The 15462-nt window shown below is 39.0% G+C and overlaps 2 protein-coding genes across 4 annotated transcripts; one reads left to right on the top strand and one right to left on the bottom strand.

Moving 5' to 3' along the window:
- Positions 1–144: 144 nt before the first annotated feature.
- Positions 145–3263, bottom strand: LOC131697942 (uncharacterized). Of its 2 annotated transcripts, XM_058989990.1 has the most exons (3): positions 2836–3263; positions 1738–2115; positions 145–1213 (listed from the first exon to the last, which is right to left on the bottom strand). In XM_058989990.1, the coding sequence occupies exons 1-3, from the start codon at positions 3228–3230 to the stop codon at positions 454–456; spliced, it is 1533 nt and encodes a 510-aa protein (XP_058845973.1). In that variant the 5' UTR covers positions 3231–3263; the 3' UTR covers positions 145–453. The 2 variants fall into 2 exon arrangements, with proteins under 2 accessions (XP_058845973.1, XP_058845974.1); XM_058989991.1 differs by lacking the exon at positions 2836–3263 and having other exon boundaries at positions 1738–2303.
- A 1107-nt stretch (positions 3264–4370) lies between these two features.
- LOC117423258 (CD276 antigen homolog) lies at positions 4371–13397 on the top strand. 2 transcript variants are annotated; one of them, XM_034038779.2, is made up of 5 exons: positions 4371–4501; positions 7983–8083; positions 8480–8788; positions 9525–9827; positions 11130–13397. In XM_034038779.2, the coding sequence occupies exons 2-5, from the start codon at positions 8002–8004 to the stop codon at positions 11249–11251; spliced, it is 816 nt and encodes a 271-aa protein (XP_033894670.1). In that variant the 5' UTR covers positions 4371–4501; positions 7983–8001; the 3' UTR covers positions 11252–13397. The 2 variants fall into 2 exon arrangements, with proteins under 2 accessions (XP_033894670.1, XP_033894669.1); XM_034038778.3 differs by lacking the exon at positions 4371–4501 and adding an exon at positions 4514–4680.
- Positions 13398–15462: the final 2065 nt, after the last annotated feature.

Below are 15462 nucleotides of genomic sequence, written 5' to 3'. Positions count from 1 at the left end.
AATGGTTACAGTGGAAATAAACACGCAAACTGAAGATAAAAAGCAAGGTATAGAGGATTACATGGAAATTTTTAACATGGCACAAAAATAAAACCAAGGCATATTTTATTCTATGATATAGATGACTTAGAAAAGAAAAAAGCATGTTTTCAAAAAATAATTTTATTTCTCTTCCATACTTACATTGTCTCTGGCTAGATTTGCACCTTTAAACTTTTACAATTACTTTCAGAAAATCTGGAGAAGCTTTTGCTGTGGAGCAAAAAGCTTTAAAAATCACCCTGAAAATCTCCCATCTATCTGAGGTGCATTCTGTGTGACCATATACAGTTCAATTTGATGAACAGTCTTACACTCAGGAATCCTGAGTGTGTGACTGTTGGGCCACTCTTTAAATGTAATATTTGATGAGCAGTAGAAAGATTTTTTTGTACTTCTATGTGACTTCAAACATCACGCTTCATAACCAAAAACGCTCTGTAAAATATGACACGTGAACATATAATGATCTATTCCATAATTTAAATCATCAGTGCTCGGATCTACCATTGACTGGAGGTAGTTTATTTGCTCTTCAGACAGCAGTGTATTTTCATGCAATATATGGTCATTGGTATCATAGTCTGGATTTTGAGCACCATTGATATAATATTCTGATACAGGCACATCATGAAGAACAGTACTGTTCTGCAACATTCCTTCAGTCCACAACTGGTAAGGAGAACGATGTCCTTCAGTACTCAAGGTGTGGTTATTCCACTGGTGCACGAATTCTGTGACAGATCTATTGATCTTGCCCAAATAAACATAATGAAGAGCATAAATGTGGTACCCTCTTATAGATTCTAATATTCCCTGATTTTCCATCCAGTGAAACAAGTCACTGTAGTAGTGTATGACCACTCTGTTGAGCTCTGCCCACAGCCGCTCAATTCGTTGGTTATGAACACTCCTTCCCGCTATGAAGCTACCTCTATTTACACCCCTCATAGTAATCATAAAGCGGGCAACTCGAATATTCTCTCCCCCTAGATCCCCCCTAACTCGGTATGGTAGTCCAAATTTAGATACTCCATCTTCAAACAGTGTTAAAACTGTTTGGGACAAATTATTTGTGCAACATTTTAAGTAGATGAGAAGTCGACTGAAGCCATCCACACATCCATGGAAAATAAATCTCCATGACACTAGCTTGTGGTTACCATCAATGTGCCTGTGGAAACAATAGAAACTCAATTTAATTACAAATACAAGCTTCAACGTGGATATTTATAATTATGCATGCATGCTGCTGAGATCGGTATTTTCCATCTCTTGTGGCTCCAATAATACAAATGTCCTCCTTGGGTTGTGCTATATTGTAAAATAATAAAATGCCAACTTGAATTATAACTGACAACTGAAAGGAAAACAATTATGAAGTTATTTTTCGTAAGGATAAGGTAGTCAGTAACAAACTTCTTACATGTAAACTACTGTACGTCTATGCAGATATTTGTGGCATTTTTAACCTGTCCTTGACCATTAGGTGGTCTTTTATCACATACAAGCTTGCAGAGGTGGGCCAAAATAAATAATCTACATAAAAATATATTAATTTAAATAACTATGCAGCATAGGTTGTGTTACATATCTTGTTTGGTAATATTTGATTAAACTACTGCGAGCAGCAAGCTTTCTATATGACATATTAGGGCGAGACAATGTCAGGAAATGGTTTAGAAAGAATATGCATACCATAAGTGATTTGGCCCGGGCACATTGTAAACTCTGCGTCTAATTGCTCTTCGTTTTCTTACAGCTCTTCCAACTGGATCTAAAATAGAAAGCCGCTCCCGAACCCTCCACCTTTGCACTCTCACTCCTCTCTGCACAAGACTGCCCCTGACATAGCTTTCTCCAGCATTGGGAGTAAGAGACAAAACGTGTTGTATTTCATCATCAAGAATGTGATTACTCATGTCAGAAAATCTGTTGTGATGGGAGGTATCCATTCCCATTTCTTTTCTTCTGCGATACACAGTAGAAACGGAGACTCCCAGGCATTTTGCAATTGCTTTCCATGAAAATCCCATTTTCCGAAGAAAATCGATCTGGTTACTTCTGATTGAAAATCTAAACACACAATAGGAATTCAATATTGTTAGCGGGTCGCTGTACTAATGTTAGTGTGGCAGTATAACACATGGCCATTAAGATCAAAGTGTATGGATAATTTGTATGTAGCCTGTATAGGCAGGTCTACTTAGGCATTCATACAGGAAAGATAACAAACATACTTATCTTAATACATACGTCCTTATTACACCTACGTAATGTATTACAAGAAAACCTGTAGCCTAAAAGAGTATTTTTATGTTTTACAGAAATAAGTAATGTTCAGATTAGAGTGATATGTCTACAAAAGATAGATTTGTGAGGAAATACATTCGGATTAAAAAAAATGCAATTTTGAGACAATACAATACAAATCGGGGCAGGGACAAAACCTACCACACGCTGGTCTATATTATAGTAAAGTAAAGGGTAAGGGTAAGGGCAAGTGCACATTGGCCCTAATCTTAAAAATGATGCCGATGGATATATTTATATTTTCCCATCCCAATACATTCGTATTTTTATAATGGCGTGTACTATTCAAAAAGTGTATGTGAATTCTGAACACGATAGAATTATAAAGAGTTAAAAAAAAAAAAAAAACTTTTTGAAATGTCCCGATAACGCTAAACACGAATACCGGGCATTGTCAACATGTAACTCCACAGCACTTCATTGTTTAAATAAGTACATTCATATATGTCTGCATTTCCTTGTAAAGAAAGCTGTACTTTTTACCTTGGTATTCCCACGTGTCCTTGTCTCGCTGCCACGGTTCTGTAGGTAGAGTCGCAAGTATTTACTTGCATAGAGTCAATATTAATGCGTAAAGATTCAACTGCACATTTCAGATCTGTGTGAATTTGTTCAAAGATGGAAATCAAACTTGGATGTTGAATATCAGCGTAGAAAAAATAAATAAGAATTGCTGCTATAATTTCGAGATGACTCTCTAGTTTAAGAAACAAAACGTTTATCAGTATTATGTCTCTACGAAGTTCCGCTTGCTCTAGGCGTCTCAAACACGACTTCAAAGAAAGTAAAAACTCCTCAATATCGATTATTGATGCTACACATGTGTTAATCGGCAAACAGAAAAGAAAACAGCAAAACATAAAATTAATAAACGCCATGATAGGATTACCTTCGCCGCTGCACTTCACTTTTCCGACCCCTTTAATTGTATGTGTGTATATATATATATATATTTTAAATATCTATGGTATGTTTATACATCATGTATTAATCATTACATGGCTCCTATCACCTGCCAGTTTGTCGACTAAATCAATTACAGATTTCGCAGACTCTGCCATTATTGAAGATAATTATGAAATGACGGTCACAGAAGCACATGCATTTGTTGCTGTGTCACGTGTCAATTCTTAAAAAAAAAAGTTTGATGTATTCAGTTTGCTGTATATCCACACAAGTTTGATGTATTCAGTTTGCTGTATATCCACACAAGTTTGATGTATCCAGTTTGCTGTATATCCACACAAGTTTGATATATGTTATACCCATTCTGATATATGTTATACCCATTCTGATATATGATATATCCATTCTGATATATGTTATACCCATTCTGATATATGATATATCCATTCTGATATATGTTATACCCATTCTGATATATGCTATATCCATTCTGATATATGTTATATCCATTCTGATATATGCTATATCCATTCTGATATATGCTATACCCATTCTAACATATGCTATACCCATTCTAACATATGTTACACCCGTTCTGATATATGTTATAGCCAAAAAGTTGAAATTTTGAATTGAACGGCCCCTCATAAGTCTCTGTAAGTCGCCTTGGACAAAGTAAACTAATCAATGAGGTATCGCTGCCCAGAAAGACTTCGATATTTAATAAGCAATGAATGGAAGTCAAACCAAGTAAAACATAACACAAATACTGAGTAGCGAGTCTTTTTTTTAAATTTATTTGACTCTTATTTTACGCTGCTTAGTATTTGTGTTATGTTTTACTTGGTCTGACTTCTATTCATTGATTAGTTTTCTTTTCTGATACAGAATTTCACGTCAAAAACAATATATATATATATATATATATATATATATATATATAAATATATTAATATTAATATATTAGTAATATAATATATTACTAAAAATAAATATAATGTGACGTTTTCGTGCCTCAAACTAAGTAAAACAATTAGCCTGAGTACATCACGTTAACCAAGTCAAGCAACAAGCCTGTCTACATCACGCGGTTTTATTGGGAGAAAATAGTGTGGCGCGTAAACACAGATATGCCAATGGGCAGGCATATCCCATACATAACATAATGTCGTTGGTGTCTGTCTTCGACTTAAATGGGAACTAGGAACTTCTGCGAGAAAAAAGGAATCCCCCCTAGCCGCAGGTATATTGCACGCCTCGAGTTTCTAATTGTATTATCCCTAAAGAGTCATGATAAAAGTGAAAGTACGGGATCATAGGCCAATAATACTGACAAAGCGAAAGTTTTTTTTTGTAATGTTAGCTGCGGACAGACTTGAGCATACATCACTCAGCAAGTGTGTGATTCCAAAAAAACAAAAGGTAGGCTGCCATTGGTTTATATTTTCATAATTTTCAAATGTTTCATCGAGAAATAGCCAGGCAACATAATACTAGTGCATTATTAACTGGGATTAAAGATTAACTTTGCTCAAATACTACAAGACAACCGACAATAACAGCAGTAAAGTAGCGTTGTTAAAGCCGGGTTCAGAATGCACTATAGCCACTCACTGGAAGAACGTTATGGCACGACTGTGGTTTTGTGTGTTTGGAAGGTAAAGCATAGATTGTACTGTATGAAGGATATTTTATGGCAAACGAAAAACAAGTACATACATGAATAAATAAACACATATCGAAATAAATACATATATAGACATGTATTTATGTATTTCTATGTTCACTAATGTATTTGTTTATTTCGATATTTAACGCGGGTTGAAGCGAGCCTTCATTTCAAACAGAACAGTGGCGCTTGTGGAGTGCTTGTTGCTGCAGCTAGGAGACTCGATTTTCTGCTGGAGGTTTAACGCACTTCGAACAGTCACCTTTAATTTCAGTTTTTTTTTTTTTTTTAAATCTGTAGATTTTTATTTAAATCTAAAGAATGTTTGAAAATAAAATAAAGTATAGTCATTGGTTACAAAGACATGTCGAGTTTCTATTTGTAATTGAACATTGCATAACCGAAGGCGCTAAAACCGCAGTCCCATTGTAATGATTCTCAGCAGAACTATTGTATTGCAGACCACAGCACTACCCGATCTCAACATAATGGGGATGCACGGCATGAAGGGTAAAATGAACATTAATGTTGTTTATGAAATGTCGATATAATATTAATAGAATCATGTACAAACTGGAACATAAACCTTCGTCAAGGAATCAGTCCAGTCCAGTATTCGTGTGTTTCACTGAGCTGTAGCTCTCTCATTACCATGGTGACCCGTCGTGTTATCAGTATAGTATCTGTGTGTTTCACAGAGCTGTCGCTCTCATTTTACCATGGTGACCCGTCGTGTTATCAGTATAGTATCTGTGTGTTTCACGGAGCTGTCGCTCTCATTTTACCATGGTGACCCGTCGTGTTATCAGTATAGTATCTGTGTGTTTCACGGAGCTGTCGCTCTCATTTTACCATGGTGACCCGTCGTGTTATCAGTATAGTATCTGTGTGTTTCACGGAGCTGTCGCTCTCTCATTACCATGGTGACCCGTCGTGTTATCAGTATAGTATCTGTGTGTTTCACAGAGCTGTCGCTCTCATTTTACCATGGTGACCCGTCGTGTTATCAGTATAGTATCTGTGTGTTTCACGGAGCTGTCGCTCTCATTTTACCATGGTGACCCGTCGTGTTATCAGTATAGTATCTGTGTGTTTCACAGAGCTGTCGCTCTCATTTTACCATGGTGACCCGTCGTGTTATCAGTATAGTATCTGTGTGTTTCACAGAGCTGTCGCTCTCATTTTACCATGGTGACCCGTCGTGTTATCAGTATAGTATCTGTGTGTTTCACAGAGCTGTCGCTCTCATTTTACCATGGTGACCCGTCGTGTTATCAGTATAGTATCTGTGTGTTTCACAGAGCTGTCGCTCTCATTTTACCATGGTGACCCGTCGTGTTATCAGTATAGTATCTGTGTGTTTCACAGAGCTGTCGCTCTCATTTTACCATGGTGACCCGTCGTGTTATCAGTATAGTATCTGTGTGTTTCACGGAGCTGTCGCTCTCATTTTACCATGGTGACCCGTCGTGTTATCAGTATAGTATCTGTGTGTTTCACGGAGCTGTCGCTCTCATTTTACCATGGTGACCCGTCGTGTTATCAGTATAGTATCTGTGTGTTTCACAGAGCTGTCGCTCTCTCATTACCATGGTGACCTGTCGTGTTATCAGTATAGTATCTGTGTGTTTCACAGAGCTGTCGCTCTCATTTTACCATGGTGACCCGTCGTGTTATCAGTATAGTATCTGTGTGTTTCACAGAGCTGTCGCTCTCATTTTACCATGGTGACCCGTCGTGTTATCAGTATAGTATCTGTGTGTTTCACAGAGCTGTCGCTCTCATTTTACCATGGTGACCCGTCGTGTTATCAGTATAGTATCTGTGTGTTTCACAGAGCTGTCGCTCTCATTTTACCATGGTGACCCGTCGTGTTATCAGTATAGTATCTGTGTGTTTCACAGAGCTGTCGCTCTCATTTTACCATGGTGACCTGTCGTGTTATCAGTATAGTATCTGTGTGTTTCACAGAGCTGTCGCTCTCATTTTACCATGGTGACCCGTCGTGTTATCAGTATAGTATCTGTGTGTTTCACAGAGCTGTCGCTCTCATTTTACCATGGTGACCCGTCGTGTTATCAGTATAGTATCTGTGTGTTTCACAGAGCTGTCGCTCTCATTTTACCATGGTGACCCGTCGTGTTATCAGTATAGTATCTGTGTGTTTCACAGAGCTGTCGCTCTCATTTTACCATGGTGACCCGTCGTGTTATCAGTATAGTATCTGTGTGTTTCACAGAGCTGTCGCTCTCATTTTACCATGGTGACCCGTCGTGTTATCAGTATAGTATCTGTGTGTTTCACAGAGCTGTCGCTCTCATTTTACCATGGTGACCCGTCGTGTTATCAGTATAGTATCTGTGTGTTTCACAGAGCTGTCACTCTCTCATTACCATGGTGACCCAGCGTGTTATCAGTATAGTATCTTTACCATGTTGGTGACCCGGCGTGTTATCAATGGAACAGCTGTCCTTCACACAGCTGATTCATGTATGATGCAACGGAACACCTGACATGCATTCAGTCCAGCTAACAATACAAAAGATGCATCTCCCTGATGTAAGTGTGTTTTTTACCCTTGAAGTTTACTACACTAAAAGTGAGCGGTAATTTAGCAGTTGTCCGATAGTTTTTCCATGAATACTATGCATTTACCCTAGTTTGCCATGGTTTTGTGCTTTTTAAAAATGTTTACCATACGACTTAGGTGTTTACAGTGCTTACCTATGCTTTATCAGACTTTCCTATAGTTTTACTGTGGGTAAAAGTCTGTGTTCATGTTATTATTGAGTACATTGAGTAGTGTCAGGGCTCAGCAGTCTAAAATGATCCCTTCCATTAATTTCTCTTCTTCACTAAATGCAAGAAGGTTAAAAAGGTTTACACCCTGACACAAGCTGATAGGTTCTGATGAAAATAAAGTGTGAAAATGCTTTTGCATGAGATAAACATGAAAAGTGCAAACTCAGTTTGCATAACTGCTCGTTTAGATAGATCACAATTGGCCAGCAGTTCACTACAACGCTCACAGTGATTTCCTGTTTTTCTTGTTCAGCTGTAAATGATCCCAGAGGATGACATCATCGTGTTACAGAGCCTGGCTCACAGCAGGGTTGTGGTTATCATGCTTATCTCCCCTGACAGTAGCTGGTAACAGTGAGTTTTGCAATATTTTATTGTTATTGTTTATTTTTTATTTAACGATTTGTAGGAAGCTAACAAGCATACAGATTTCAGCACTTTCATTTCAGATTTTTCCTGTGCTTTCATATTATCTCCAGATACTGATTCATGCATTTGGTTCTAAATATATACAGTATAACAAATGAATGCGTATGGACTTCTATACCCACGCCCTGATCCTCTCATTCGCGTTCTAAACAGTGTCCTTACCAAGTTTCATCAGAAGTGGATAAGCGGTTCTGTGTATTCCATACATGTAACATGTAGAGACAGACACACAGGGACATTGTGTGAATAAGGAGCAGGTTGTGTTGTGGTAATGTGGATCAGAGTTCTTGTTTTAATAGAGTGTACATTTTCATCTTCTAGACTTGTTTTCTGTGAACTGCACTGCTGAAAGCACTGGGCGAATCAATGAGGTTACTGAGCTGCAATGTGTTCTTCAATCTCAAAGCGAGAATCTGATTGTTGAAAAAATTGTGTGGATAAAAGTGGGATCAGAAGGCAAACTACTGAATTCAACTCCGAGGTTCCAAATGAAAAAAGAATTGAATAATATTGATAGAGATGTGTCCCTGCTGGTGAATGACACCCGAATCACAGATGAGGGGATCTACCAATGTGCTGTATCTTCTGATGGGGGATTTGGGGAGGCACACATCATTCTGAAAGTAAAGGGTAAGATTACAGTTTCGTTTTTTCTCCTTTCAGAACAAATGGTGCCAATGACACATGGTAGTAAATGGCTTTGAGGATTTATCCTTAGGCTTTAGCTCAGAACAGTAAGGAGAGCCATGCAAATCATTCTGTTACAGTTGTAATCTTTTCCTTTCGAAAATGTGTTTTAGGTCAAATGAGCTGACCCCCAGATGTTATTAGGTGTAGGGGCAGTGTTGTGTGCTGCACTGCCAGTACGGATTCGGTCCCCTGTCGGTGCGATTAGATGAGGTTAGAAGCTCTATAACCATAAATGCAGATGAGCCAGCTATTTTGCATAGTGGTTAAAACGCTTGCTTGCGGTGCGTGGGGTCATCAGTCTGCGCCCCAGCCTCTGCCCTGTTTCATAAGCAAGCCCAGCACTGGAGAGGTTTTGTGCCACCTCAGTGAACTGCTCATATCTTTTATTTTAGAATGCAGCTTCATATTTTCAGTGGAATGATGACCTGTGACATACTCTAGATGACATATCGGGGTCATGTGACTTGGGTTGAGATACTGGCTTCATATTTGAAACAAAGTTGTTCTCTGATTCTCTTGTTCAAGGTCAAGAACAATTAACCCTTTTTTGCCAGTGATTTTACAAGGCTGCTGCCCCCACACTGTTGTCATACCTCAGAGAACATTTGAGGGAGCTAATGTGTCATGTGAATGTTTTGATTTGGCATGACCCAGATGTTTTCTATTTTTTATTCAGCTGACTATAGCAAACCCACAGTGCACCTCGCTCCTGGACAAACCCTGCAGGAAGGTAAGGAGGTGACCCTGAGGTGCAGCTCTGGAGGGGGGTACCCTGAGGCACGGATTCACTGGTTTGATCACAACGGTTCCAACTTAAGTGCTGCAGCCCAATTCAGTTTTACACAGGCACTGGACAAAAGTTTCAACTTGACCAGCGAGTTAACCATCACTCAGAACTCCAGCTCCCTGCCCTACAACTGCTCTGTGATCAACCAGCTAGGAGAGGCTGAGACAAGCAGCGAGCTGCTCTTCCTATTGGGTATGTAGACACAGCATTATTCAGTTATGCGTTTATCAATGCACAAGGGTGGGAACTTTGAAACACCTACCTTATCACTGTAAGGTTTACATGGGAAATCCTTAAAAATATCTTTGCCATAAGGTTTCTCATTAGAGAAATGTGGCAGATAAAAATAACCTGAGCTATTTTCTTCTGTTCAACATAAACTTCCCAATTTACAACCAAACCGTTAGATTTTGAAACAAAATGGCATTAGCTACTGTATTAATTATAACAATAAGTAAGACAGACCCTGGGGGCTTCAGTGATTGTTCATTGTAAATACTGGTGTGTGTAGCAGCCTGTCTGCTGTGATGCTGAAACGACTGGGTTCAGGAAACAAAATGACTCGCTCTAACGGAGATCAAGCATATATCCAAGGTTGGAGTTGGGTGAACTGCCCGAGCAACAGGGAGTTAGTTTAGATCCCACTCAGTATAGCAGACAGGTTTTATACGCAGGGCCATATGTCCCACGTGACGCTACCGTTGCTGGTAGCGTCACGTGGGGTTCCTCTGCGCGTCGGTAAAGAAACCTGCCTGCCTGCGGGGTGTATCAATCCCAAACTTCTGTCTCCATCGCCTGTCAATCCAGCAGTGAACATGCATGCACGTCATCCAGAGAATTCACTCAGCCATTCGTTGCAAGTACTCCTTACATCACGGGTAGCAAGACCCCTGTTACAAGGGACAATTCCACTCCAGGTTTAACAGGTAAAAGGTGATAAGGAACCGCTTCAGGGTCTGGATGCATTCAATTCCACTATTTAGAGCAGGGTTGGAACAAAGACCAGGACTGGAGAGACTATATCATCTATATAATGCGTGATCATTACATTTTGAAAACGAATGAAGTTACCCCCCCCCCCCGTGCATATTATGCATTATTTTGTATTATTATTATTATTATTATTATTATTATTATTATTATTATTATTATTATTATTATTATTTAAAACGTATTGTTGAATTTGTATAAAGCATGTTGTTTTGTTATTGTTGTTTTTGCAGCATGGATGGGGTTAAACTTCCCCATCCATGCTAAACCTGTGCAGAATATGACTGGCCCCAGATTGATTGATTAATTTATTATTAATTTGGAGTCTGTGTCCATATCTTTCCTGGTCTGATGTCACCACAAGCTATCCTGCCACACAATGGTTTCAATGCATTGTATAGGCAGTGGTGTGACTATCATATTAGTCCCAGTGCTGGTTGGAAGGGAGTGTATGGTGTACGGATACTCTGTGTACAATAATCTTATCTTTGTGTTGTTCTAAAGCACGGACAGCTGAAAATAGACAGAGACGGAGAGTTCCATGGATCCCCTTTGTGCTCTGCCTGGTTTTCTTCATAGGTTTTGTTCTACGAAAACTCTACAAACATCAAGAACAGCAGCAATGACCCCAACTGATGACCCCCCGATGAACCCCCTCTCACGCCTGTTGCTGATTCCCAGTAGAGTGACACCTTGTTTTTATTAATGGCATTTTCTGTGTGTAATCTATCCCTTTGTCTTTAACTTCTTCAATTGTAAGGTATTTAGTGAGTGAGGGAGCTGGGGTAAATCAGGGATAAAACAATTGCACCCTCCATCCTAGTCCTTCTACATTTTCTCATCTCTTTTAAAGAGCAAATTGATACAGGACTGAATCGCAGTTACAATAACGCATGTGTCGGTTCAATTAGTATAGCAGACATTTAAAACTCATGCTTTCTCTCTAAGTATAGCAGGAACACTAGAGTGTATCCATTAACCTGTCCCCCTGCAACATGTAGAATGTACCAAAGATGTGATTCCTTTTTTTTTTTTTTTTATAAATTTAGTCGTTGCCAATTATTTTTATTATTTTCTCCCAATTTGGAATTGCCAATTATTTTATTATGCTCAGCTCACCGCTACCACCCCTGCGCTGACTCGGGAGGGCGAAGACGAACACACGCTGTCCTCCGACCGCTTTTTTTCACACTACGGACTCACCATGCAGCCACCCAAGATCTACAGTGTCGGAGGACAACGCAGCTCTCGGGCAGCTTACAGGCAAGCCTGCAGGCGCCCAGCCAGACTACAGGGGTAGCTGGTACGCGGTGAGCCGAGGACACCCTGGCCGACCTAACCCTCCCTCCCCCCGGGGCGACGCTCGGCCAATTGTGCGCCACCCCCTGGGAGCTCCCGTCCACGATCAGCTGTGGAATAGCCTGGACTCGAACTCGCGACGTCCAGACTATAGAGCGCATCAATTTCGTTGGATGTGCCACTCGGGAGCCCCTGAAAGATGTGATTCCTGAACAGAAAACAATATAGAAAGTGATTGTAAACTACAAGGAAGAATGCATTATTTAAGATAACTGTGATCCTTCATTCCAGTACCAAGTTGTTTATTACTAAAGGAGGGGGTGTAACAACCTGTGTTCTATATTGTTCCTCATTTCAGTTTGAATTGGGATTGTTTAGATTTGTATTTATCATCTGTCAATATAATTCAATGCCTACTAGTGGAATCATCTATTCTGTGGGATTTTAATATACGTTTTTCACAAGGCAAACTGCAGGTCATTTTTTGTAATGTTTAATAAAAAAACTAATTGATGAATTATGTGATTAAACAATCTATCTGAATATCTTTTGAATATGTGAAAATGTGCAGTTACAGAGATTTGAAGGTAAACAGATTTGCAGTGGCACTAAAAATATTATTTACCAGAAACTGCAACATCCACCAATTTCTATATTATCGTTTATTTGTGCAAAAAACAAAGTTCCCAAAAAAGAGACAAATATAAAAGATACCTAAATTCAAAGATACCTAAATTAAAAGATACCTTAATTAAAAGATACCTAAATTAAAAGTTCAATTCAGTTTGCACAGTGATTGCTTTGCTGCAACACGAGTCAGGCTTCTTGTTTAAATCATTTATTTCTAATTTAATAAACAAATTATAGTTAAAGACTATTCTGACAGTGCTAATTAAAGTAATTGCTATCTGTAAGTCAAGTCTGAGGTGTGTCATTATAAGCTATGGCCAAAATAAGGAATACAATACGATCAGAGCTTGAAAGAGGGGACTTTGTTTCATACACTGTAGATAGCTACTAAAGCTTTAGGAACTGTATGGAGCTCCCACATACAGAGAGGAAAGAAAAGCAATAAGGAAGGCGTGTCGTTCTGCAGCAGGTCTGGTTCAGACACTAGATGAATCTTGAGAGGAAGTGGCACCTCATTCCATTCTGAATGGAGAAGTAGCTGAGTTCTGTATTGCTTTCATTTTACGTGCCAGTTAGAACATGATCAATTCCACTGGATGAGAGTCAGGGAGCTTCAGAACACAGCGAGAGGCGCTGATGAGATCCTGTTAAAGCTCAGGTAAAAGGGAAACATCCATGTTATCCAGCAGAGGGCGCTCTGTGCTCTGTTGTATTCTGTACAGACGTGTGTTTCTGCACTGCAATAACTGTTTAAATGGCTTTGCCATTGTCAATATATCTATTCATGATTGTTTTCTGTAACAACCGTTTTCAAATCTAATAAAACCTTATTTTCAATCTAAATCTATATTTTATTTTTCATTGTACTTGGAATGATAAACTGAATCGTTGCGATTTGTCAGATTTCCAGCGGGAGGGGGGATAGAATAGACAAACATGGCAAGCCTTGATACATCTGTAGCACACAATGTAAACAGTTAAGAGAATCACTAAATCACTTATTTATACCAAATCAACTAATAGAAATTCTTTAGGAATCACACATTTTCCAAATCTACCATCATGCGGATAAATGCAGTTATTATTATTATGGATATGTTATCAAAAGACAATAACAAGAACTACCTATGCTTAAAACACACTCGTGACAAGTGCTTACATTGATAACTACAAAGAGTGTAACAACAATAAATGGAAGATAATACAACATTTAACATTTAACAGCTTAATCTGCAGAAGTTAATTGTTAATCTTTTTCATAGGGTAATTTGCCTTGCTACAGTGCGTACAGCACTACTGTTGGATGACAATGACGGGTGAGTGGAATCCGAGCCTGATCCGCTTTATACAGTCGAACCTCATGATCCGGCTCCAGTGAAACCAAACTCCATTCCTTTTTTTTTTTTTGTTAATACAATGTGCTTCTGATCTTACGGTTTGAAGTGCTTAGACTGAGATTTTTGAAGTCAGTTTGTGCAAAAATGATGCAGCGTACATTTATCATTTCAAATAATAGATGTTTATAATTCCCCAAAGAAAGTCATTGTAAATTCAGAATCTTTTATTGGGGGGGGGGTATGGTTGGGGGGGTTAAAACAGAGCCAGGAAAATCAACCCATACCCCCCATCAAATTGCTGTGAATATGATCTTCTGTAACTTCCCTTTCAATAACTGCAGCCAGCCTGTTCTGGCCAACTCAAACACAATCCTCAGCTGTTCTCACGACACCATTGTCTGTGAAGAGTCTGAAATGCTGTTTCTTTGCCAATGCTTTCCTGCTGTTTCCCTTTGATTACCGATAATGTATCTGTGTTGTGGTGGACAGGTTATGAAATCTGCTAGAAAAAATAGCGGTAGGAGACTGAAGTTTACAAAGTCTTAATTAGTAGAGATAAAAATAACCCAAATCACCACTTCAAACTTAACACAGAGAGTAGACAATGGAAACAATACGATTCTGTCCGACTAAATTAGTCAAGGCAAATGGTGTGCTAGAACGAAACTAGACTTGAGGGGACACTTCCCGTTCCCATACTTCCTTATGTTCTCACTGCCCAGTACTCTAATGAGTTGAGACTGAAGTGTAGTAATCTATTATGCATTTTCTGGCAAAAACTGCTTTTCTTAAGGGTGATTTTGTGAAGGGAAGCATGTTAATGTTGCACTCTGCACAGAAACCCATTGATACAGCATTGTGCACTGAATCCTGTGCAACGCTAATATGTTTTCCCATCTCACTTCCCCACAATCATCCTGGAGTCCTTTCAGAAGCCTTTTTTGCTGGAAGAGTTAATAAGCCTGCTAAATAATGTTCTTAGCAGAAACAATAGCGATACCTTCCATTATCTAAGTCATAAAAAAAACATCAAAGATCACCAAAGAGAGCAGAGCTTTAAAAACAAGCTATTTTAGTCATGCGCTAAAGAGCAGTAAACCAGGGAAGTTACGCACAAGAATTTTAGGGGTTTTTATTTTTTACCTTTTATGGAAATGTTTACAGAGCTTCCTTTTGCACAGTCTTTGGCAACTTTCTTCATTCTATCTGCGTGCAGAGTTCATTCACAGGGTTTGAAAATCCCTGGAAAGTATCTGACATACGCAGCACACACGTCTTTGTGTAAATAGGAATATGACTGAATGTTTGCATGGCATCCTTGACATGTATTCTGTAATAGAGGAAAGTCAGCTTCATTCAAGACCTGAAAATTTATAGAATTTGAAATTTATACAGGACTGATAGAAGGCATTCTGCTGGCAGGTGCTTCCATATCCCAGAATCCCTGCTGTTCCACGAAGACCAGCCTCTAAAGAGCTGTCTCTCTCTGTAGACCATTCCAGAGAACAGACTTCACTGCAGATCTGCACCCTGAAACAAGCTCCCTGAAAGAATTAGAGGCTGGAAATCAT

The sequence above is a fragment of the Acipenser ruthenus genome, chromosome 17 (genome assembly GCF_902713425.1).
Source record: "Acipenser ruthenus chromosome 17, fAciRut3.2 maternal haplotype, whole genome shotgun sequence".
NCBI classification, from domain to species: Eukaryota; Metazoa; Chordata; class Actinopteri; order Acipenseriformes; family Acipenseridae; genus Acipenser; species Acipenser ruthenus.
This window is presented reverse-complemented; position numbering and strand designations above follow the sequence as displayed.

Bases quoted from the DNA above. Each gene is read 5' to 3' on its own strand.
- LOC131697942 (XM_058989990.1), bottom strand. From the start codon at position 3,230: ATGGCGTTTATTAATTTTATGTTTTGCTGTTTTCTTTTCTGTTTGCCG. The intron at 2,116-2,835 runs GTAAAAAGTACA...TTGTGTGTTTAG, and splicing joins GGACACGTGGGAATACCAAG to ATTTTCAATCAGAAGTAACC. The intron at 1,214-1,737 runs GTATGCATATTC...TTGTTTCCACAG, and splicing joins CCCGGGCCAAATCACTTATG to GCACATTGATGGTAACCACA.
- LOC117423258 (XM_034038779.2), top strand. From the start codon at position 8,002: ATGACATCATCGTGTTACAGAGCCTGGCTCACAGCAGGGTTGTGGTTA. The intron at 8,789-9,524 runs GTAAGATTACAG...TTTTTTATTCAG, and splicing joins CATCATTCTGAAAGTAAAGG to CTGACTATAGCAAACCCACA. The intron at 9,828-11,129 runs GTATGTAGACAC...GTTGTTCTAAAG, and splicing joins CGAGCTGCTCTTCCTATTGG to CACGGACAGCTGAAAATAGA.